The 21,022-nt window shown below is 41.0% G+C and overlaps 1 protein-coding gene across 5 annotated transcripts in view; it reads left to right on the top strand.

Annotated features, from left to right (window-relative positions):
* Positions 1-2,235: 2,235 nt before the first annotated feature.
* Positions 2,236-21,022, top strand: part of nipbla (NIPBL cohesin loading factor a) — a 32,847-nt gene continuing 14,060 nt past the window's right edge. The window contains exons 1-22 of one of the 5 annotated variants that reach the window (XM_080044487.1): positions 2,236-2,571; positions 4,214-4,285; positions 5,975-6,119; positions 6,403-6,568; positions 7,450-7,550; positions 7,662-7,773; positions 7,888-8,051; positions 9,545-9,678; positions 11,444-11,534; positions 11,859-12,080; positions 12,326-12,571; positions 12,694-12,869; positions 15,538-15,748; positions 15,923-16,099; positions 16,338-16,511; positions 16,780-16,941; positions 17,054-17,154; positions 17,236-17,322; positions 17,525-17,756; positions 18,229-18,380; positions 18,479-18,559; positions 18,687-18,787. In XM_080044487.1, coding sequence (XP_079900613.1) covers positions 6,056-6,119; positions 6,403-6,568; positions 7,450-7,550; positions 7,662-7,773; positions 7,888-8,051; positions 9,545-9,678; positions 11,444-11,534; positions 11,859-12,080; positions 12,326-12,571; positions 12,694-12,869; positions 15,538-15,748; positions 15,923-16,099; positions 16,338-16,511; positions 16,780-16,941; positions 17,054-17,154; positions 17,236-17,322; positions 17,525-17,756; positions 18,229-18,380; positions 18,479-18,559; positions 18,687-18,787 — 2,954 coding nt within the window. In that variant the 5' untranslated portion in view covers positions 2,236-2,571; positions 4,214-4,285; positions 5,975-6,055. Of the gene's footprint in view, positions 2,572-2,615; positions 2,694-4,213; positions 4,286-5,974; positions 6,120-6,402; positions 6,569-7,449; positions 7,551-7,661; positions 7,774-7,887; positions 8,052-9,544; positions 9,679-11,443; positions 11,535-11,858; positions 12,081-12,325; positions 12,572-12,693; positions 13,446-15,537; positions 15,749-15,898; positions 16,100-16,337; positions 16,512-16,779; positions 16,942-17,053; positions 17,155-17,235; positions 17,323-17,524; positions 17,757-18,228; positions 18,381-18,478; positions 18,560-18,686; positions 18,788-21,022 lie in introns of those variants that run through there. The other 4 variants (XM_080044486.1, XM_080044485.1, XM_080044483.1 and 1 more) reach the window with 4 other exon arrangements.

Below are 21,022 nucleotides of genomic sequence, written 5' to 3'. Positions count from 1 at the left end.
GCCAAGAAAAATACATGATGAACAGCAGAAGGTATAAAAACCCTGCGCGATCACCAATGGCTTAATCATTAATTATATTTCAATAACATAATATATATACAGTCATATGAAAAAGTTTGGGAACCCCTCTCAGCCGGCATTATAATTGACTCTGCTTTCACAAAAAAAAAGATAAAAGTGGTATGTCTTTAATTTACCAGGAACAGCTAAGTACTGGGATGTTTTCCAAACAAAGATTTTTTGAAAAGCAGTATTTGGTTGTATGAAATAAAATAAAATGTGAAAAACTGGCTGTGCAAAAATATGGGTACCCTTGTGGTTTTGTTGATTTTAATGCCTGTAACAGCATGTAAAACTGATGACTTTAAACACACAGTTGGTTGGATTATGTTGTTAAGCCTTGAACCTCATATAATTGTCTGTTTAATCATGAGAAAATGTATTTTAGGTGCCTAAATGCAAGTTGCACTTCTCTTTGACTCTCTGCTGAAGTGAAACAGAATGGGATCATCAAAACAGCTCCCAAAAGATCTGAAAAACAAAGATTGTTCATTGTCATGGTTTAGGGGAAGGCTACAAGAAGCTTTCCCAAAGGTTTCAATTTTCAATTTCGACTGTAGGGAACGTTGTCAGGAAATGGAAGGACACAGGCATAGTGGCAGTTAAACCCAAGCATGGCAGACCAAGAAAAAAACAGGAGCGGCATAGGTGGAGGATTGTGAGAATGGTTGCACACAACCCACAGATCACCTCCAAAGACTTACAAGAACATCTGGCTGCAGATGGTGTATCTGTACATGGTTCAACAATTCAGCGCAATTTGCACCAAAACATCTGCTTTTTATAAAGACCAAATAACTTAATTTTTGTCTCATCAGTCCAAAGCATTTTCTTCCAATATGAAGCTGGCTTGTCTAAATGAGCTTTTGCATACTCCATGCAACTGTATCTGTGGCGTGGGCGCAGAAAGGGCTTCCTTCTCATCACCCGGCCATACAGATGTTTTGGTGCAAATTGCACTGAATTGTAGAACCATGTACAGATACACAATCTGCAGCCAGATGTTCTTGCAGGTCTTTGGAGGTGATCTGTGGGTTGTCTGCAACCATTCTCACAATCCGCCGCATATGCCGCTCTTGTACTTTTCTTGGTCTGCTAGACCTGGGTTTAACTGCAACTGTGCCTGTGTCCTTCCATTCCCTGACAACGTTCCTTACAGTAGAAATTGACAATTGAAACCTTTGGGAAAGCTTCTTGTAGCCTTCCCCTAAACCATGACAATGAATAATCCTTGTTTTTAAGATCTTTTGGGAGCTGTTTTGATGATCCCATTCGGTCTCACTTCAGCAGAGAGTCAAAGAGAAGTGCAACTTGCATTTAGGCACCTAAAATACATTTTCTCATGATTAAACAGACAATTCTATGAGGTTCAAGGCTTAACAACATAATCCAACCAACTTTGTGTTTAAAGTCATCAGTTTTACATGCTGTTACAGGCATTAAAATCAACAAAACCACAAGGGTACCCATATTTTTGCACAGCCAGTTTTTCACATTTTATTTTATTTCATACAACCAAATACTGCTTTTCAAAAAATCTTTGTTTGGAAAACATCCCAGTACTTAGCTGTTCCTGGTAAATTAAAGACATTCCACTTTTATCTTTTTTTTGTGAAAGCAGAGTCAATTATAACGCCGGCTGAGAGGGGTTCCCAAACTTTTTCATATGATTGTATATTATTCTGAAATGAAATATATATATATGGGCTATAGCCTATGTGTGTGTGTGTGTGTTTAGAAGCTATCAATGCAGGTAACTCTTCCACCACTGTATATATGTGTGTAAACTATAGCTGGTTTCGACTGCACCTTGCAAAAAAATAAAATAATAATAGCCTAATAGAAAATAAGAAATATAGTATAACCTACAGTATAGGCTATACACAGTGGCCTAGCCTATATGTATACGCTGTAGGCTATATATATTTACAGTATAGCCTACCAATATTGTTGATATAATGTGATGAAGGCTAATGTAATTTACCTAAGCCAGAATTCACAGTAGAACAATAAATGCAGCAGAGGAGGTAAAGTTGTGTTACAGCGCCGTCTGGCGGTTTAAATCCGAAATGTCGCATGGCATTTTGTTTGGCGCCGATGGAGGGAGTCACTCGAGATCTTTGGTCAGTCAGACGGCAGAACTTCCGGTCGGCATTTTGTTCTACGAGAGGAGAGCCTCTTGATGATCGAAACAATCGTCATATTTATCATTTACTGTCGAAATTGGCTACACTTACTGTTTATGTCGGCACAGACCGACTAAAACTCCGAAGACCGAATGTTTCCCCGTGAACGTGCGCTGAAACATTCACCCTTGAGTGACGGAAGAAGAACGAATCAGTCCGACCCGGATTATTGTTGATAGCTAGCGAGCTAGCTCTGCAGCTAGCTGGCGAGCCAATCGAGTTCCTCCTGGAGGAGCTTCGAGAGAAGAAAGGGGGAGCTAGAGACACGGACACGGACACAAACCCAGCTAAAACATTCCCCTCCCTTTGAACGCAACATCCGAAGGTAAATAAAATCACACATATTTAGTTATCAACCAAACTTTTAAAATGGCGCTTATTAACAATAGCGTAATTACATGTTTAGCTGGAAGACCACCTACGGCGTCGTTAATCGTTGACCGGGAGGTAACGGAAGCTAGCGAACTAGCCAGCCGAGCTAGCTAGGTGTGTTTTTGCTCCGCTGAGGCGCACGGCCTCAACTGGATGTCACTTGTCGAGCCCGAGGATTGGGCCGATGCCACGGAATTGAGAGGCTCTGCCGTTGCTCCCTTTTTTAATTTCCTCTCTCTAACTCACTGCATTTCCCCCCCGAGCTTCAGGAAAAATGCCTTAGCAACCCCCGATTATGCGCTTCCTCGTATTATTTGAATCGCCGTCCGCTTATTTGAACGGGGAGCAGCGGAGGAAGCTAACCAACAACACTTTAGGGCTAGTTAGCACGACTAGCTCGCTATTATAACACGACTATTGTTGTTAGCGAGTGTTTGGTAGATAGCGTTATATCTTAACTGCTATCTGGAGCGATAACACCAGCTTCGCGGTTAGCACCAAACAGCCAGGCATTCAACTCCTTGGCAGTGTAACGTTGTTGATTTTTTTTTTTGCTTGCAAGAAGCGGATTGCAGCTGGCATTTCAGCTAAGTAAAAGAAACAGTTCAATTGATGGTAATGTCAACTATACTTTTGCTACTTGTTGGCCTATTAGTATGTTTTGTTATATATGACACCTAACATTGTTCTTAAAATTATCGAGGCTTTCGGAAAGGCTGATGTTGCTGTAGGTTGCTATCCTCCTCTATTGCAATGTTTTGACTGACGGCTGACTGAGCACTCGTTATGTTGCCTCTCAGCTTTAACTAGTTACTTTACTTTAGTAGTTTCATGGACATGCTAATGCTGTTAGAGGGAATCGGAGATATATCTATGCTTATGGACCACAACAATTGTAGTTTGATGGCTTTCTACAGTTAGCCAGTTTACAGAATGCGTACAGTGGCTGTGGGCTACTGGAGGGATGCCGCCCCCCCACTGCTGCCGCCACCATCACAGTGCATCTGTTCCTTTGTGCTGCCTCCTGCCTGTCAGTCTCACAGCTGTCAAGCCAAGCCCCTGCGTACCGAGGACGAGCACACAGACCCTAAATGCTAACATCTACAGCTAGTTAGCTAATGTTGTGTTTACAATATCCATCTGTTGATTCTTTAAAACAGTGCAGAATCTGCCCTCTCGTATTTACGGTTTGACCTCAATGATCGGCTTGCACATAGTTCTGGTTGCAACATTGTGTTTACAGATTTGCGTGGCATCAGTGTTCTGCACAAGTTGCCAAACCGATGTTGCATCTTTTCCTTCAGAAGTCGGAATAAAAAACTATTTCACCTACAGTCAACAGTGCTGCAAACTGTTGCATTCTGGGTTTGAAGATTGTAGCTGTGTTATGACATGGTCATTGCGAAATATGAAATGCACGTGTTACAGTGAATGTTGTGATGCTCTGTCTGGCATTGTTTTGCTGTGTTGGGCTCGTTTCCTGGTTCGTTTTCTAGTTTAACTTCTTTTTACTCAACTGCTTTCTGTACTTAAGTCTAATAAAATGCTGCTTTATGTTGCTATGTGTGATGCAGAGCCATGCTCTCTTTCAACAGATATAAGGAGTGGGACTTTTTTTCTGAAATGTCAGTGAGTCCACCCGAGACTGCACAGAATTCTTCAAAAAGGTATTATAATACTTTGAGCTGTTTATCGTTTTAATGACTTAAAACTCAACTGACTCATTATTATCAATATTAACGCAGGTTTACTCTTAATTGAGGCAACTGAGAATGAAGTGTTTTTGGGTCCTCTTGTTGTCTTTAATTTCAGTGTCTTTAACATGCAAACGCATCAATCATAACTTTGCGTCACTTAGAGTATTGTAGACATGAACAGCTGTGCACTTGCCATCTTTCTGCTTGCTGTAGTGAGCAGGTTTATTAACAAAGTGTGGGCTGTGTTAAGATACTCCACAAATTCCAGATTGCTTTTCATTTCGGTTTTCTGTCTCCTGTGCAGTCATACTTGAAAGGTCAAGGACACCTTACAAGCAAAGGGATTTATGACAAATGAAGTGCTACATGGGGCCCTAATTTGTGCAGGTCTTTCATTATAAGCTTGGAGCGAAGAGCCCTACGCTTTTAACTTAATGAAGGGTAGTAGTAGTAACACAAAGATTGACATTTAATAGATAACTTTAACATTTTTGGTTTCACAGTACTGACAGCATTATGTATATAATATATTATAATACAAATCCAGTTAGAAAAGAAGCCCATGTTGTTCAGTGTTAATATTATGTTGTTTCTTTTACAACTGTTTCTACAATATATTTTCACTGTTGAGAATACATTGATTTCCATTTTTCTGTAGCCAACCAGATGTTTACATATTGCAATGCATACTGCTATTAGGGAAATCTAAGTCATTTGACATGTCATTTAAATGACTCATACTAAGCATCCGTCATACACAGAGGTTGAGAATTATGGTTTACTCTACTCTTGAGTTACCAGTATAATAATAATAACAAACCATAATTAAGCAGCAGAGTTGTCTACATTCAGTAATCTGTGTATTTGTATCTGTTGAATATTTCCTGACTAACACCTGATCTTTATTTTGCACTCATGCTGGTGGTATGACATTCCCGAACCTGTGTTCCTAATGATGCAGAAAGCACTTAGGATTCCCCCTCATGGTTTAGAACATGTAAATAAAAACAACTATATTATAGTATTATGAAAGAGTTAAAAGGGCGAGATCTTGCTTAAATAAACAGTAAAACAAATCTCAAATGAAAAGATCAAATAAGACACGTTTATTTGTGGCTTGAAGATGATGCAGCAGCCACCATTTCTCTTTCAAAAACATCATATCAGCACCAGGATAGACATAGCAGTATACAGCAAGTGTTCCTTCATCCTGCGTTTTGGTTCCCTTATGCTTTATCTGCATCAATGTTATGGAACAATATCATCAAATCATAACAATGGTAATATACAAAGCAGAGTTAATAATAGTGATATACATTATTGATGTTGTGATATCAATGGTAATAATGCACTTAATATTAGAAGAAAAAATTAGATGATATAATACAAAACAAAAGTGTAAATATATTCAAGGTCTAATGTATGTTTCATTAATTTACAAATTTTTTATACATTTTTGTATGCTGCTATAATGTCACAGCTGGGTTTTTCTCCCAGTTAATATGGTAGTTTTTTTGTGCCTTTCCTTCTGTCTTTTACTCATTCCATAAATCCATGCTGTTTCTCTTCCACTAACAATTGCCCCCTTTTCTTCGTCCTTTTCCCGGCCATCACTAATGTTGATTTTCATCTTTCTCTCTCTCCCTGCCTCTCTGTTAGGTGTCAGGAGATGTGAGGACGGGTGTCGTCCATCGGCTCCCCTGATCTACCTGTGTATCGACACACTCCCCTACCTTCAGCATGAATGGGGATATGCCCCATGTTCCCATCACCACTCTTGCTGGGATCGCTAGCCTCACAGACTGTGAGTGACACGCAGCCGTGCTCCTAACACACGGTCACCGTTTCTTGTTCGGTCTCCGCTGTCAGTGTAAAATGCCAAGTTGAATTATTCTGTCTGAACAGATGTAAACTTGCAGTTGTAATTGCATATTATGTCTCTTGCTTCTTCTCTCTTATTTTTCTATGACCACAGTTCCTGTGTAACTCACGCTTGTTCTTCAACATGTATCTATCTCTCTCACTCACTTTTATTTCTATACCTCCTCATCTCAATCCTTTCCATCATCCTTCTCTTCTTTTCTCAGTGTTGAACCAGTTACCCCTCCCTTCCCCTCTCCCGGCCACCACCACTAAGAGCCTCCTATACAATGGGAGGATCGCGGAGGAGGTTACCTGCCTACTGGGCTGCCGGGATGAGAATCTGGCCTCCCAGCTAGCCCATAGCCTCAACCAGGTCTCCACAGAGCACATGTGAGTGTATAGGTGTCTTTTTGACAACATTGTGCCCTAAGCCACAATAAAGAGGTAGATGGGCAGTCAGTCTCAGACTTTGGGTAATGACATAACTTTGCTTTAAAATGATCAGTAAAAATGGTTAAAAACCGATAAGGTGCTACTGTTGTGAACTATGCTTTGTTCTCTTAATTATTAAAATACAAAAAGATAAATGTTAAATGAGATGGAGACATGAAAGACTGAACACTCTGATTCCAGAATAAATGTTGCCTGCCTTAGAGGCAAACTCACTAGATGCATTTACTACATATTAATAAAAGTCAGGAACTGTGTATTGAAAGGATTATTTTAAATGTTTTAGAGTTTTGCTATTTTACTTTAAAGGTGTTGCTTTGGTTTGGGGATACAAAATTATATAAAAAATATTTTTTTCAATTGTAGTAGCGATGTGCAAAGAGGCTTGTATTTTATCATGTCATGTTATTATGTTGTGTATATTGCGACAAAATACATATCCACTGAAATCGTACCTAATTACTCCATGCATGACTCATTACTCTGATGCAAACATTCTGTTAATCTAATTTTCCCTGAAGCAGTTCTACTTTGATTTTCAGCATTACACATGCATTGCTTAAACAGGCTAGCTCCCTGTGTACATTGGCAAAATCTCTACAGTCTGATAAAATTGTATATCACTAAAAATCCCAACCTAAAATTATAGGTTACAGATTGATAACATCTTTACATTTGTATGTTGAAATATGTGCAAGTAACCATGTTTGCATTCATGCATGCATAGATTTGAAAGATTACTCAATGTTTTCTATTTCAACGTATCTACTTTGTACTTTTCTTGCTCTTATCATGCTCTTTGCTCTTTGTGTGCATTTCAGAGAGCTGAAGGACAACCTGGGTAGCGATGAGCCTGAGGGAGATGCACCACTGCTGCTGCAGACCATGCTGACCAGGAACCCTGGCATCTTCAGGGAGAAAAGTATGTTCAAACCTACCTGTCACACATTATGACATGAAAGCACACCGGCACAAATACATAATTCATTTAGAAATTTCTAAACAAATACACTGTATTTTCGTTTCTGAGCAGATGTAATGCAGCAGCCGATGGTGCCACCGTACAAGATCACCCAAAATTCCATGCAGAGCCCGGTCCATTCTGCAAACTTCCAGCCGGCTGCACTTTCTCCCAATCCACCAAGGTGAGTCCGGCTTTCAAGTGATATAATGTTAGGTATTTTACTGTTAAGTATGCAACTTCCTTTCACTTAATTTCTCACTTTCTTTCCCTGTGTTCTCTTCTCCACTTTGTCCAGCCGGTTTGTGTCACCCCCGACTAGTACCAGTAGTCGGTATATGGGCCAGCAGAACAGTCCAGTACCCAGCCCCTACACTCCACAGAGCCCCGCCCCCGGTTACATACAGCAGTATTCCCACCAACAACCACCCCCCTATAACCAACACCAACAGATACAACAAGGTAAGAGCGTGTTTTTGTTTTGCATGCTCATGTGCATGCATTAGTGGACAGAGATCTGTGTTCTATTTTGTGTGTGTACGTTTGAGGTGTGTAGGTGTATATATTCGATCAAAGATCCCCATTTAGTATTTTCTTTTCTGCAATAATCTGCATCTGAGATCTGGGCATTGATATGATTTCAGTGATTTAAACTCTATGTCACTGGTGTTTAAAGCTTTGATCTTTAATATGACAGCATCTAGATTTGATCAGGAATACATGCATTGTAATGTATGCATTTAAATCTACCAGGTGGCAAAAAACTGTATTCTTAAATGTTCTAAATGCACTGTGCTTGCTGTTGTACTGTTTGCTGCACGTTATTAGTAGCTGTCGTTCTGTGGGCAAATCTATTTATTTTCTTGTTAAGCCGCTGGTAATGTGAACTGAACACTTACGGTACTCGATTTCCTTTAAAATTCCTAGAATGTTGCTCCATTGATTTATTACTTCATAGCCTTTTTTGCCTCCCAACCGCATGTGTTACCCCTTTTATTTACACAATTAAACATATTGTAAAACAATTACATTTTTTGTTTGTGGAAGGCCTAGTTTTTCAAGTACAATGTAAAACTACTCAATACTATAAAACAGAGAAGCCATGAACAATGGAAAAAATACAGTAAAATACAGGTAAAATTTCTTTCAGATCTTTGGCAGATGTGCAAAAAGAAACTGATGTGCAGCAAATGTTTGATAAATTATGTGTTTATTTATACTTTTTAGACTGTTTAAATTTAATATTAGTTCTTATAAAACAATTTTTTTATATATATACAGCAGTGCATTTGAGTGTTCACCATCTACTGAGTCATGTTTACAAGGGTTATTTCATTTCATTTAACTTTTATTTATCCTCGAGAGACCAATTGAGGGGTGACCCTCATTTTCAATGACGTCGAGTTCAAACAAATTCCAAGGAAAAACAACAATGCATACACAATATTCAATGCAAATACATCAAATACACAACAACAGGTGAAGAGAAGAAAAAAACAAAAAACAAAAAAAAACAATTGAAACATTTACATAGTGGTGAAGAGTGGCAGCAATTAAAATGAAATTAAATGGGTGAAAGTACAATAAAGCCTAATTAAAACAGTTACAGGTAGAGTTTGGCAGATTTAAGATAGTTTGTTTAAATTGGTTAAAGGATATGAAGGTTATGTTGGAGCTGATAAGCTTAATCAACTTTGTGTCAACTCATTTGGCAATGGCTTGAATGTAACTGACATTCATTTAAATTAAAAACTTACTCACTATAGCTTTATACCACAAACAATTTTATGAAAAATATTCCGCATTGTACAGTAAATGCGTATTTGCCTCCATATGCATTTTTTAGACACATATCCAATTCACAAGAGAATCTTCTGTTTTCCATGATGACAAGTGTTTTAATTCCCTCACTATTGGATTGATAAAATAAAATACTTTCTCCTTTTATCCGGCAGTGTCTGTGGCCAGTCCCATGGTTCCAGGTGGCATACGAAATATCCATGAGGGCAAAGTATCGGGGCAGATGACCAACGCTGCCAACCACCACTCTGAGGACTACCTTAACATTGTGCACCGACTTAGCAATGAGGTACGACTGACAGTCTAGAATGAATACATTATAAGTTAATTACTCACCCAAGGGAAATACTTTGGAACGAACCACACAGCGCCTGTGATGAATAATGCTATTTTTAAACATGCAATTTATTTGCATACAGTTTGGAAGTTCTGAGCCAACATTTGTCCTAGCAACTTTATAAAGGCTATGCATGTGATGTCACTCTAGGGCTGCTCGATTATGGCAAAAATGATAATCACGATTATTTTGATTGATATTGTAATCACGATTATTCAAGACGCTTATTCACTCAAACAGTGAAACCTTCCAATCTAAGAGTAAAATTAATATTTTACCAGGGATGTGATTGTGAACAACTAATTTATTTGCACGTTGAGGAGGTATGAATCTACAAAAATATCAACTTATTGCCTTTTTTTTACAGTGCAGGTTGAGTTGCTGAAAAAAAACTGCACAGCAGCTGCCAACGTAATATTCAGACTTCAGAATTTGCATCAAAGCCCTAATGATCATAAAAACAAGAGGCTTTATTTAAACGATGTCCATGGTGGTTATTGTAATTTGTTCAGCTGTAGACTGAAATTAACGGAGGGATCACTGTATATTTTCTCTAGTCGCGCTGTCAGTTTGGCGACATGCCTCTGTGTATCCAGGCTCAAGAAATGCAATCCGATCGCGGAAGCCTTCCACATCAACAACGTTAACGGGCAGGATATCCCCAGTTCATTTTAGCCGTAAAGCCACAGGGCTTTTCTACGGTGATAGGGCGGCTCACACTGGCGAGGTGTCACTGTGAATGACACCGTTACCCACCACCACGGAGTTTCAACTGGCAACTTGCTATTTCGCTCGCGCAAGGCGTTTGTGTTTCGATTTAACATCAGTCTTGGGCGAGTAGGCCACTTTAACTTTATGCTCAATAAACCATTGCACTGCAATCGCTGAAAGCAAAAGTGTTCGGGCGGGGGCGGGGCAGAGCGCACACAGAAGGGTTCGCTGCATTTACCACACAAGACACAGCGTGCGACACAATAATCGTTTTATTACGATTATCTTGTTTGATCGAGGGGAGCCAAAATCGTATCGAAATTGAATTTCAATTAATCGCCCAGCCCTATGTCACTCACTGTACATTTTAGTCCACACTATCTCTTCTCGGGTAGGGAACTGCATCTGCCAATGATAATTCAGATGGGAGGGGGAAACATTGAAAACACTGCTGATATAAATGTCTATTGTGCAATAGACTGCCCAACCAGATTTAGAAGAATTTCTGCAAGCTTTTACAAAGTGCCCAAGGCTAAAGAGAAAAAAAAGAAAAAAGTATTCAAAACCCTTTGAGCCACATATATAGGTGTGGGTTTAATTTTTGTGATTCTATTTAGGTTTTTTACTAGAGATTTGTTTTCTATTTTCTCTTATTAATATTTTTAATTGACATAAATTATGCAGCGGAATTAAATCAAATGTTTTCCATTGAGGGAATGGGAACGCCCATGGAAAAGCAAAATATATTTAGTGATAACAGTAGTATAAACGTATATATTATTATTCTGGACTGTGGGAAAGCGTCTGTGTCAAATTCCAATTATTTTCTTGTTTGGATGCAAATATAGAGGAAATGTACCTGCACACTGGATTTAGTGTTCCCTCCATAAGAGAAACTTTTATCGTTGATAAATGGACATAAAACCTTTGTTTAAATGTGCGAAGACAGTCCAGCCTGAAGCTCATGTCTGGTAGTTTACATCTGTCTTGTCTGTGTGTTCTCCAGGAGGGGGACTCCGCCATGAGGAACCCTCCTTTCTCTCTGAGGTCTCCACAGACTGGCTGCTCACCGGCAGGAAGCGAAGGAACGCCCAAACGTAAGGACACCACAAGACGCATTACACTGCATGTGCCCTGACTACCCTTTTTTCATTCAGGAAAAAATCCACTATTGGCTCTGTAATACAATGCGCATAATCTGAAATTCATCACATCAGAATAGATTGAAGTCATCACTCCTCAAAAGTGATACAAATCCACAGTGATTTTCTTTGCAGTCTAAGTGGCCTTGTATAACGAGGCACATTATTCAAAGTGTTGAATTCTTGTCGAGTGCTGTCTGGATTTGTATTAAACTGTGTGTTTCTGTTTTCAAAGTTGAACTTTCTTCTCTATTTGGTATCCCCCCCTCCCCATCTCAGCGGGTTCTCGTCCACCGCTGATTCTGCAGTCACCGCCTCCCTACGCGCCCTCACCGAGGGATGGAGGAGCTGACCAGAAACAGCTGCTCCAGCAAAGGAAGAAAGGCCCAGCGGTGAAGGAAGAAAAAGATATGTACGACATTGTAAGCTCTCCAAACAAGGACTCTACCAAACTCACCCTCAAGCTGTCCAGGGTCAAGTCAAATGAGTCCGATACCCCAGGTAAGTGGAGTCTTTGGATCAGCTCAATCTTAGCTCAATGCCGATGTTTTTGTTATGTGGTTTTCTATACCTCCAGCCCTAATCACTCACTACTCTAAAAGAAGTATGCTGTGTACACATGTTTTAAGAATGAAAAAAATATATTTATATTGTCACTCAGAACCATTGGACTACTGGAAACCATCTGCTTTTTCCTAATACATACAACCCTGTAAAATTGTTTTTTGTTTGTTTTGATAATTCAGGTGATGTGCCAGGCATGGACCAAAATTCTGACAATATGGAGACAGAACTGGGCTTTCAGCAGGTGCCTGTTCTCCAGCAAAATCTAGGCGCCCGGCTGCAGCTCTCCCAGCAGGCAGGCGGTGCCAGCGGTCTCCAGCCTCCCAGTTCCCCTTACGACGAGGCAGAGTTGGATGCTCTCGCTGAAATCGAAAGGATAGAACGAGAGGCTGCAAGTGAGAAGTGCTCAAAGGAGGTGCAAGATAAAGGTGTGAAGGATATCTCTAAATATGAATATATGGATTAAAAAAACTGAACACACAGTTGTGAATTTATATCGTAAGATGTTTTACGAGTATGTTGTTTTAACTTCATGCCTCTCTCTTTACAGATAAGCCTCTCAAGAAGAGGAAACAGGACTCCTTTCCTCTGGAGCCAGGTGCAGGCGGACCAGGCGGCCCCACAGGTGCACCAGGCAGTGGATCGACAGGAGGGGGCAATGCCGGCAAGCTCACCCCGCAGGAGGCCACCGCAGCTGGGAACGGTGCCAGCCGCCCTCCCCTCATGGTGAGCATCGATCTCCAGCAGGCGGGCCGAGCTGACGGCCAGCTCGACCCTTGTCTGGCTGCCCCTATTCCGGCCCTCGAGGCCCAACGCTGGCCTGAAGAACCTGCCAGTGGGCCGGCCGCTGTGGAGGGTTCTGACACAGCTTTGCGGTTGAAACCGGACGGGCGACCGGAAGTAATCAAGAACAGGGTGGATAAACATGACAGCAGGAGAGAGGGTCGGGAGTCGTCAAAGCACCGGCACGATGACAAGTCCTCGGACAGACGGGGAGACGTGCCAAAGTCCTCCAACCGAGGGGAGCACGGGCGAGACAGGGACAGAGAAGCTGATAGAGATAGGAGACATCGGAGTGAGGCCGGTGGCCGAGACCGACGCTCCCCCGACTCTCGCTGTCGAAGTGACAGAGATAGGCCTGGCTACCGCTCTTCTTCCACTGGAGAGCCCGGTCGGAGCGGCAATAGGCCAGATGGTTCCAAACCGGCCTCGTCCGCTACCGGTGCTAAACTTCCAGATTGTTTCCCTGCTCATCTCCTGGGAGGCCATAGTGACGCACTGAAGAACTTCCAGATCCCTAAGGTGATCTTGGCTGATCCAAACCAAATGTCTACCCGCCTACCAATCATTCAACTGTCACTGCCTGCAATCTCACAAAACCAAATCACAACACCACTCACCGTTTTACGTTTTGGTGTTTGCCATTTTTAAGCATAATTTGTTTATTCCTGGGTTTGGTCTCACAATTATGTTAACACATTAACCCACACCTAACATTATGTTGAAATTATAAATAGTTTTGTTTTAATTAATCTTTAGCGCTGTGTGTAAACTAAAGCAAGTACCTTAAAGAAATGCTCCACTTCTGTTTACTGCAGTGCTCAGAGAAGCAGCCCCCAACTACATGCCCCAACCTCAGTAAAGTGCGCTGAGCTAATAGCATGGTAGCAGCTGTTGTACTAGCCACTTCTGTGTGGTGTGAAAGGAATGTCTTCTGAAAAAATGGCTATTTACCTGTGCTTTTCTGGTTGAAGTAGTGATAGAAATGCTTAAGAGTTCCAGCTGTGCAGACTGGAGGAGAGTTGCTCCAACTGATTGGTTACAAGGCTACTGGCATATGACAGGAAAGAGAATGGAACCTCAGTAACAGTCCTTATTGTTTATTTTAGGAGTAGGACTAATCTCTATTCTTCTCAGTAGGGTCAAGCAATGTTTGGAATTGTCTATTGGCAATGTATGTCTGTCATCAGAAGGGTGAAGACAGAATGGCTCAACAACAAGTTTGATTGCAGTTTTTACTTTTGTTCACATTTTTAAGTGATACATTTCACTGTGAGATGCTGAAATCGTACGGCTCTCCCCCTCAGTCAACACCTTTAGCACAACAGACCTGCAGCATTGTGCATATTGAACTACCAGTCCATGATGCACTGTTGACCAGTCTTTAGTGGTTTTACCTGGTTTTAACCGGTTTCTGTTTGTGTGATGTATGTAGTCTATACCTGCTAGGTGTGCCATATTTTTCTAAGGTGAATTGCTGCTTCCCGGGGCTCACTGCCATCTCCTGCTTCATGCCCTCTGGTCTCGTGCTGTCTGGTGAAGGGTTGCTTATGCATCACAAAGCGAGGGGGATAGGGGTATCATGGAGAGGGAGGGGATGAGGCAATAGGTGGCTCCAGGCTGGAGCCATAACCAACTCAATATTTTGGCTGCAAATTACTTGTTGACTAGCCTGTAAATCCAGACCTGCCGCTGGCAAATTAAATTTGCTGCGGCTGTTGGTCTGGGCACGATCCATTGAAGCTCATTAAATATGTCAGAAAATTCTGAGCTACGTTTCAATTGGTTCTATCTGATATGGGCGGGCCAGAGCCCTATGTATGGTGCTCTGGGGCAGATGTAACCGGGTGAAGACAGTGCTGTGCATGCACCATCGAAGCTGTGATAGTAAACAACAGAGATGGCTGCGGATATGTTGTTTGAGTTTAAGACAGCTTTGCTTGGGCCTCAACACTTAACGATTTGGAAGACGATACTCAAATCTTTCTTTAGCAAGAAAGAGGAATGTACTGTTTTGCCGATCGACCTCGGCAAAAGTTTAATTTAACAGTTAGCCCGCTGTTCACTAAACGATAAGGGCTTAATACGTCACCTTGTTCACTGCTCTGATTGGTTGTAGTGATATCCAATTGCGTGCAGTGGTATTTGAAATGCACTCTTAGGTGCCGCCCCTTCCCGAGTTGGGAAGGTCTATTGACTGGGCCAGACCCCATATCGTTCTAGATGTGGGTCTGGATTTCCAGGCTGCTTGTTGACCTCATTGTTGACAAACTCAGTTTGGCCCCTCGCCCCTAGTGGCTGGGGGGAGTTGCTGCATCTGCTCTGCAGTGTTGACAATTTAGCAATGCAGTGTAGTGACTGTTAAGCTTAGGAAAAATGGTGGAGTATTCCTTTAAGTCTATTATTTTGGAAACTAACATCAAAATCACTCGCTCATGTCAATCCGTTTGAACCATTGTTTACATTTTATTACCCTGCCTGATTTTCTTTTCTGTAAACAAGGCATTTTTTTTTTACAATTTTCTTTTCGGTGTGAATTTGATGAAATTTAAGCTTCAAACTTGTAAACATCAGAGGGCTTTTCTGACTCCTTGTGTGTATGTTTTTCCCCCAGATCAAACGGGATACGGATGGCAGTGGGTCAACTGAAGGTCAAATGTGGGGCCAGCCCAAGGTTAAACTGGAGAGGCTGGGTTTGGTGCAGGACTTTGAAAAGAGGCCCAAGCCTGTGGTGCTTCTGAAGAAGCTCTCCGTTGACCAGATCCAGAGGATCATCCGGCACAGCAAGTCTGGAAAGAACAGGATCTCAGGAAAGTCTGCCAAAAGTAAGAACATCAAGCTGTGGAACTGCAAGCAGTTACACTCATTTAATCCACCAAACTTCACATCACAAACTTCACAGTGTTCACTCTTTCTGCACTGTTTTTCTATGCACTGCAACTAGATGGCATTGCTCTCAATCTTGAAAATGTTAGGTTGTCAAAATGTCACATTTTTAGGTGGAATGGACCCATCAGTTCTGAAGGAGCTGCCCCCCGAGCTTCTGGCAGAGATCGAGTCCACCATGCCTCTGTGTGAAAGAGTGAAGATGAACAAGAGGAAACGTAGCACTGTAAATGACAAGCCCAAATATGCCGAGGTCGACTCGGATGATGACTTTGACGCAAACGGAGAGTGTGAGTGAAATGATTTGATTCTTGTTCAAGCTGCTAATATTTGCACAAGGTTTGTTCATTTGATTTGAGAAACATTCCTACAATGTAATTAAAGACATGAACTGACAGCCTGTTGAAATAACTACTTGTGAATATCTCATCAAAGAAATATATATATTTTTTTTTAAATAGTATTTGAGGTTACATATTGACTTTTTTTTGTATTTTAGATAATGATTTATTTCTTCTAACTCTACAGCTGCAAAGAAGCGACAACGCAGAGAAAAAGACAAGGCCTGGGACTCCGAAGAGAGGGAGCGTCGTGGTTCAGGGGAGCATCGGAAAAGCGGGCAACGGGACGGCCGAAGAGGCTCAGGGAGCCGCTACAGAGACTCCTCTGAGGAAGAAGAACCACCACCCAGCATGAGTGAAGGTCTGTATTCAAGTCGTGTGCCACAGCAGTCAATTTGGCTTCCTTGTGAAATGTTTGATAGTGTCTTTGTTTGGTCTTTGCAGTAATGTTCATTTACAGAAGAAATAGATCAATGACATGTCACCACAGACTAGAAAGCATTAAATGAAATGCAGATATAGAAGTAAATAGAGAGCTTCTTAAAAAAACGAATTTTAGAAAGACAATACTTGACACACACACACAATCAAAACGGCAAAACAAATAAGAGGACATTTCTCTCACTCAGTTGCCAGAAAAATGAAAATGAAGGAGAAGCAGAAGAAACGGAAAGCATATGAGCCCAAGCTGACCCACGAGGAGCTGATGGATTCGTCCACATTCAAGAGGTTCAGTACGAGCATTGATAACATACTGGAAAATCTGGAGGATGTGGATTTCACTAACATGGGTAAATATCAGCGCCGACAGGCTTTCAATCTGCCACTGCAGTCCATTTTTTTAAAATCCAAATGCAGCAACTTCGCTGTTGTAATGTCCCATCTTCTGTTTTCCACCTGCAGAAGATGACGAGATACCTCAGGAGATTCTGCTTGGTAAACAACAATTGAACGAGCTGGCCAGTGAATCCGCCAAGATTAAGGCCATGGGAATCACCAGCAGGGTATGTGTTATAGATTTGCCTGTTGTGGAAGCCTGATGCTGCTTCAGATACAGATCTCAATACTGGCGTCTGTTGTTGTAGATCCCGTCTGACAAGCTGGTAAAACTGCTGAACATACTGGAAAAGAATATCCAAGATGGCTCCAAACTCTCAACCCTGATGAACCATGTAAGCTCTCCTCTCCTCTCCTCCCTTTCTGTGTAGAATATTCTCTGTAGTGGCATTTGTCTGATGATACAGAAATTCAAAAATCATCCATGTACAAAAATCAAAAGATACTGTCTGAATGTCTAGAATGAATGAATAAAAACATTGGGCCTACAGAGTGTGGAATGTTTTTGTAAAACCCTTTTCGTTCTTCTCTCCTCAGGAGCACGATGCTGAAGATGAAGAGAGGCTTTGGAGGGACCTGATCATGGAGAGAGTCACTAAGTCAGCAGACGCCTGTCTGACGGCTCTACACATCATGACCTCGACTCGCATGCCCAAGGCTGTCTACATAGAAGACGTCATAGAGCGAGTGCTTCAATACACTAAGTTTCATCTTCAGAACTCACTGTACCCACAATACGACCCGGTCTACAGAGTGGACCCACATGGAGGTGAGGAGAAAGAAAGAGATCTTTATTTGATTATGTGATTATCATTATTGTTTTTAATGAGTCTGGGCCTCTTTCTGTTGTAAATAGTGACATTAATCTCAAGAGTTTCAGTGTGTGGCTAATTATGTGAGAACCTTTAAAAAAAAAAAAAATTAGCATTGATAAAATGATGCAACAACTAATCTGAAAGTTACACAACAATAAACTTTTTTAACTTTTGTACTCACTTCATAGACTCTTCCTGCATGGAAGTACCGTTGCATCTAAAATAAATTAGAATATCTATGAAAAGTAATTATTTTCTGTTATTCAATTCAAAAAGTGAAACTTTCATATATTCTAGATTAATTACACATAAAGTGAAATTAATCGAGAATAAACATGCTTTGCAGAAAGTTACTGTGTAAAATCATAGTTTATGGCCCAAATCTTTGAGAAAAATATTTATGCGGGTTACTCTTGTTCCATGTAGGGGGCCTATTGAGTTCCAAGGCTAAGCGTGCGAAATGCTCCACACACAAGCAACGTGTGATTATCATGTTGTACAACAAAGTGTGTGACGTTGTCAGCAACATCGCTGAGCTCCTAGAGATCCAACTACTTACAGACACCACCATCCTCCAGGTAAAAACCAAAAGTACTTTAAATGATGACCGCAGTCAATCTTTTTTTTATGAAGTCGAAAAAGTTCGATGATTCATGCCCTTCTCTTTGTCTTCCAGGTTTCTTCTATGGGAATCACTCCGTTCTTTGTGGAGAACGTCAGTGAGCTGCAGCTGTGTGCCATTAAACTAGTTACAGCAGTAAGTCTTTGTTTTGTCTTTTCTAACGTTTGTGGACATGAATTGGGGTATTATCCGTTTATGTGTTTTTCCTGTGGTACAACACTGAAGGCATGGACTAACTGCCCTGTTATTCTCTGACCCTTAGGTGTTCTCACGGTACGAGAAGCATCGGCAGCTGATCTTGGAGGAGATCTTTACATCTTTAGCCAGACTGCCCACTAGCAAACGCTCCCTCAGGAATTTCAGGTAATTTGTTTTGTATCAATTCATACTGATATAAGAAATTAAATTCCATTAGATATTATAGGAATACGGGTTTCAAATGAGAGGCTTGAGAACTGTCCATTAGTGTGGCAAAATAATAGTTGAGGCAGAGGTGAAGATTTCCAGGCGTTATTCACCATGATAATACCCTTAATAGCAGGGGTTGACACTAACGGTTGCCCGCTTGCCCGGGGCAAGTGAAAATAATGTTTGGGAAAGTTGAGATTGCTTTTTGGTTGCCCGAACGGGCAAGTGGATTTTAGAGGGATTGTCAGTAGTCTAGGCTATTTATTCATGTCAGGGCTGTACGCTTATTTTTTTAGGTGGTAGCACTGGTGCTAGCAAGCAAAAAAAATCAGTAGCACAAAAATAAATTCAGTAGCACACAAAGTATGATCGAAAACTTGCATAACCTTAACCCATGCATTTCGCTCTAAATACCTTTTAGCCTGTCATCTTGGTCTCATTTGAAATTCTCAATTAATATCATATCCTAGTGTGTGCAGTAATAATTGTAGAAAAATTAATAGGGGTGCACTGATTGCAATTTAGACAAAAAAATCTAACCTGCCAATTGTAATTTTTTGCTGATTCAGAATTATTTCTCCCCATAAAATTAATATCTATATATTTTCTGTATATATACATATCATTATTATATTCATAATATTTTTTTTTTTGTTAAATGTCCTTCTGTTAATTAAAACCAAACTTTAAAACATTAAACATAGCCTATTAAATAAATAAGTAGGCCTATACATATTGTTAAAATTTGGAATAAGTTAAATAGGTTGTTGTGAATGTGTTGGGAGTAGTTCTTCAGTGGCTTATCAGTTAGTTGTTTAAAAAGTCTACTGTTGACTGCTCTCTGCAGCTGAAGCAGTTGATTTTCAAGCTAGCGCACTGCAGGGCTGTGAAGCGCTAACTTCTTGTTCTTACCGGCTTCAAAATAAAAGTCAACTCACGTTTGGCTAGTAACAGGCTTTTAATGTGAAGGCGCACAGGAAATGTTCTGTTTGCACACGCGCTAACTTAACTGTGTGCCGTCTCCTTCCGGATATTACCGTTGGTGAAGTGTATTAATCGCCGCACAAGCACAGGTCCCGAGCACACATCTTTCACCAGCCAAAGTGGAGGGTGGACTCAATAACTTACTTGCCTAAGACTACATTTACACGAATTTGGAGAGTGTTAATGTAGAGCCCCCTAAGCAGTGTTGTGCAGCACTCCTCTGTGTCTCAGACGGACAGCATCTGCTCATTAGCAAGCTGTCGCACTTGTGCGAGTGGAATTGTATTCATCATCGCACGTGATCAATTTCAGTAGCAAATGCGATCAAAACTGTCGCACTGTACAGCCCTGCATGTGTTATAGAGTCTGCAAAAAAAATGTTTTCCCGCTAACTCACACAAAATAGATCGGCTATATTTGCAATTGAGCAGCTGCGCGCGGCAGCCAGCAGCATCACGTTCTCTCTCTCGCACTCTATCTCTCTCTCACACACACACACAACAAACAGCCTGTGTGCGCGCAGTTTCACTGTCTACGTTCCTTCCGAAAGCCGGCTCTATTAGGCTACGGACCTGGTACCGCTATTCTCAAAACCCATAAATCAATAACGTTTGAGCTAATCGATACCGCTATGGAGTCCAGTAGGTCACATGATAATTTTAAATATCGAGTAGAGTCAGGTCATCTTCAACTAATTAGACCTACTTCGGCGTATTATTCCATCACTGGTCCGCATCATAGACTGTAAAAGTGTTGTACCTTCTGTCTTGAAGAAACTCCTTCAACCCGCTTCAACTCTGTCTCCAAAAAAAGAACTCCATCCGCTGAGCCGCTGCCGCTGCAGACGGGCTCGGCACCGTCTCATTATTCTTTCAAAGCATAGATTCAAAGCAGCGGTGATCAACAAACGAGAGACTGTGTAGCAAGTCCCGCAGTTAAAAAATTCGATACTACATATTAAAATCTGCATGATAATAACTAGTTAGCTTAAAAAAAAATCGCAAACGGTTCAAATGTGATGTGTTCAGGTCGGCTCACTAACATGATTATTAGGCACAGGTCAATAAACTGACATCATGATGTGTTCAAATGTAACATCAAGAAAAAAGGAAATTTTAGTTTTTCGCGAGAAGCTTGAATAATACAGTTTGGGTGAAAAACTTGTTTTCCCAGCAATATAAAATTAGTAGGCCTAAATATGGAATT

The sequence above is a fragment of the Ammodytes marinus genome (assembly GCF_949987685.1).
Source record: "Ammodytes marinus genome assembly, chromosome: 2".
In the NCBI taxonomy this organism is placed as follows: Eukaryota; Metazoa; Chordata; class Actinopteri; order Uranoscopiformes; family Ammodytidae; genus Ammodytes; species Ammodytes marinus.
The sequence above is the reverse complement of the archived record's forward strand: the minus strand, read 5'-3'. Positions and strand labels throughout refer to the sequence as shown.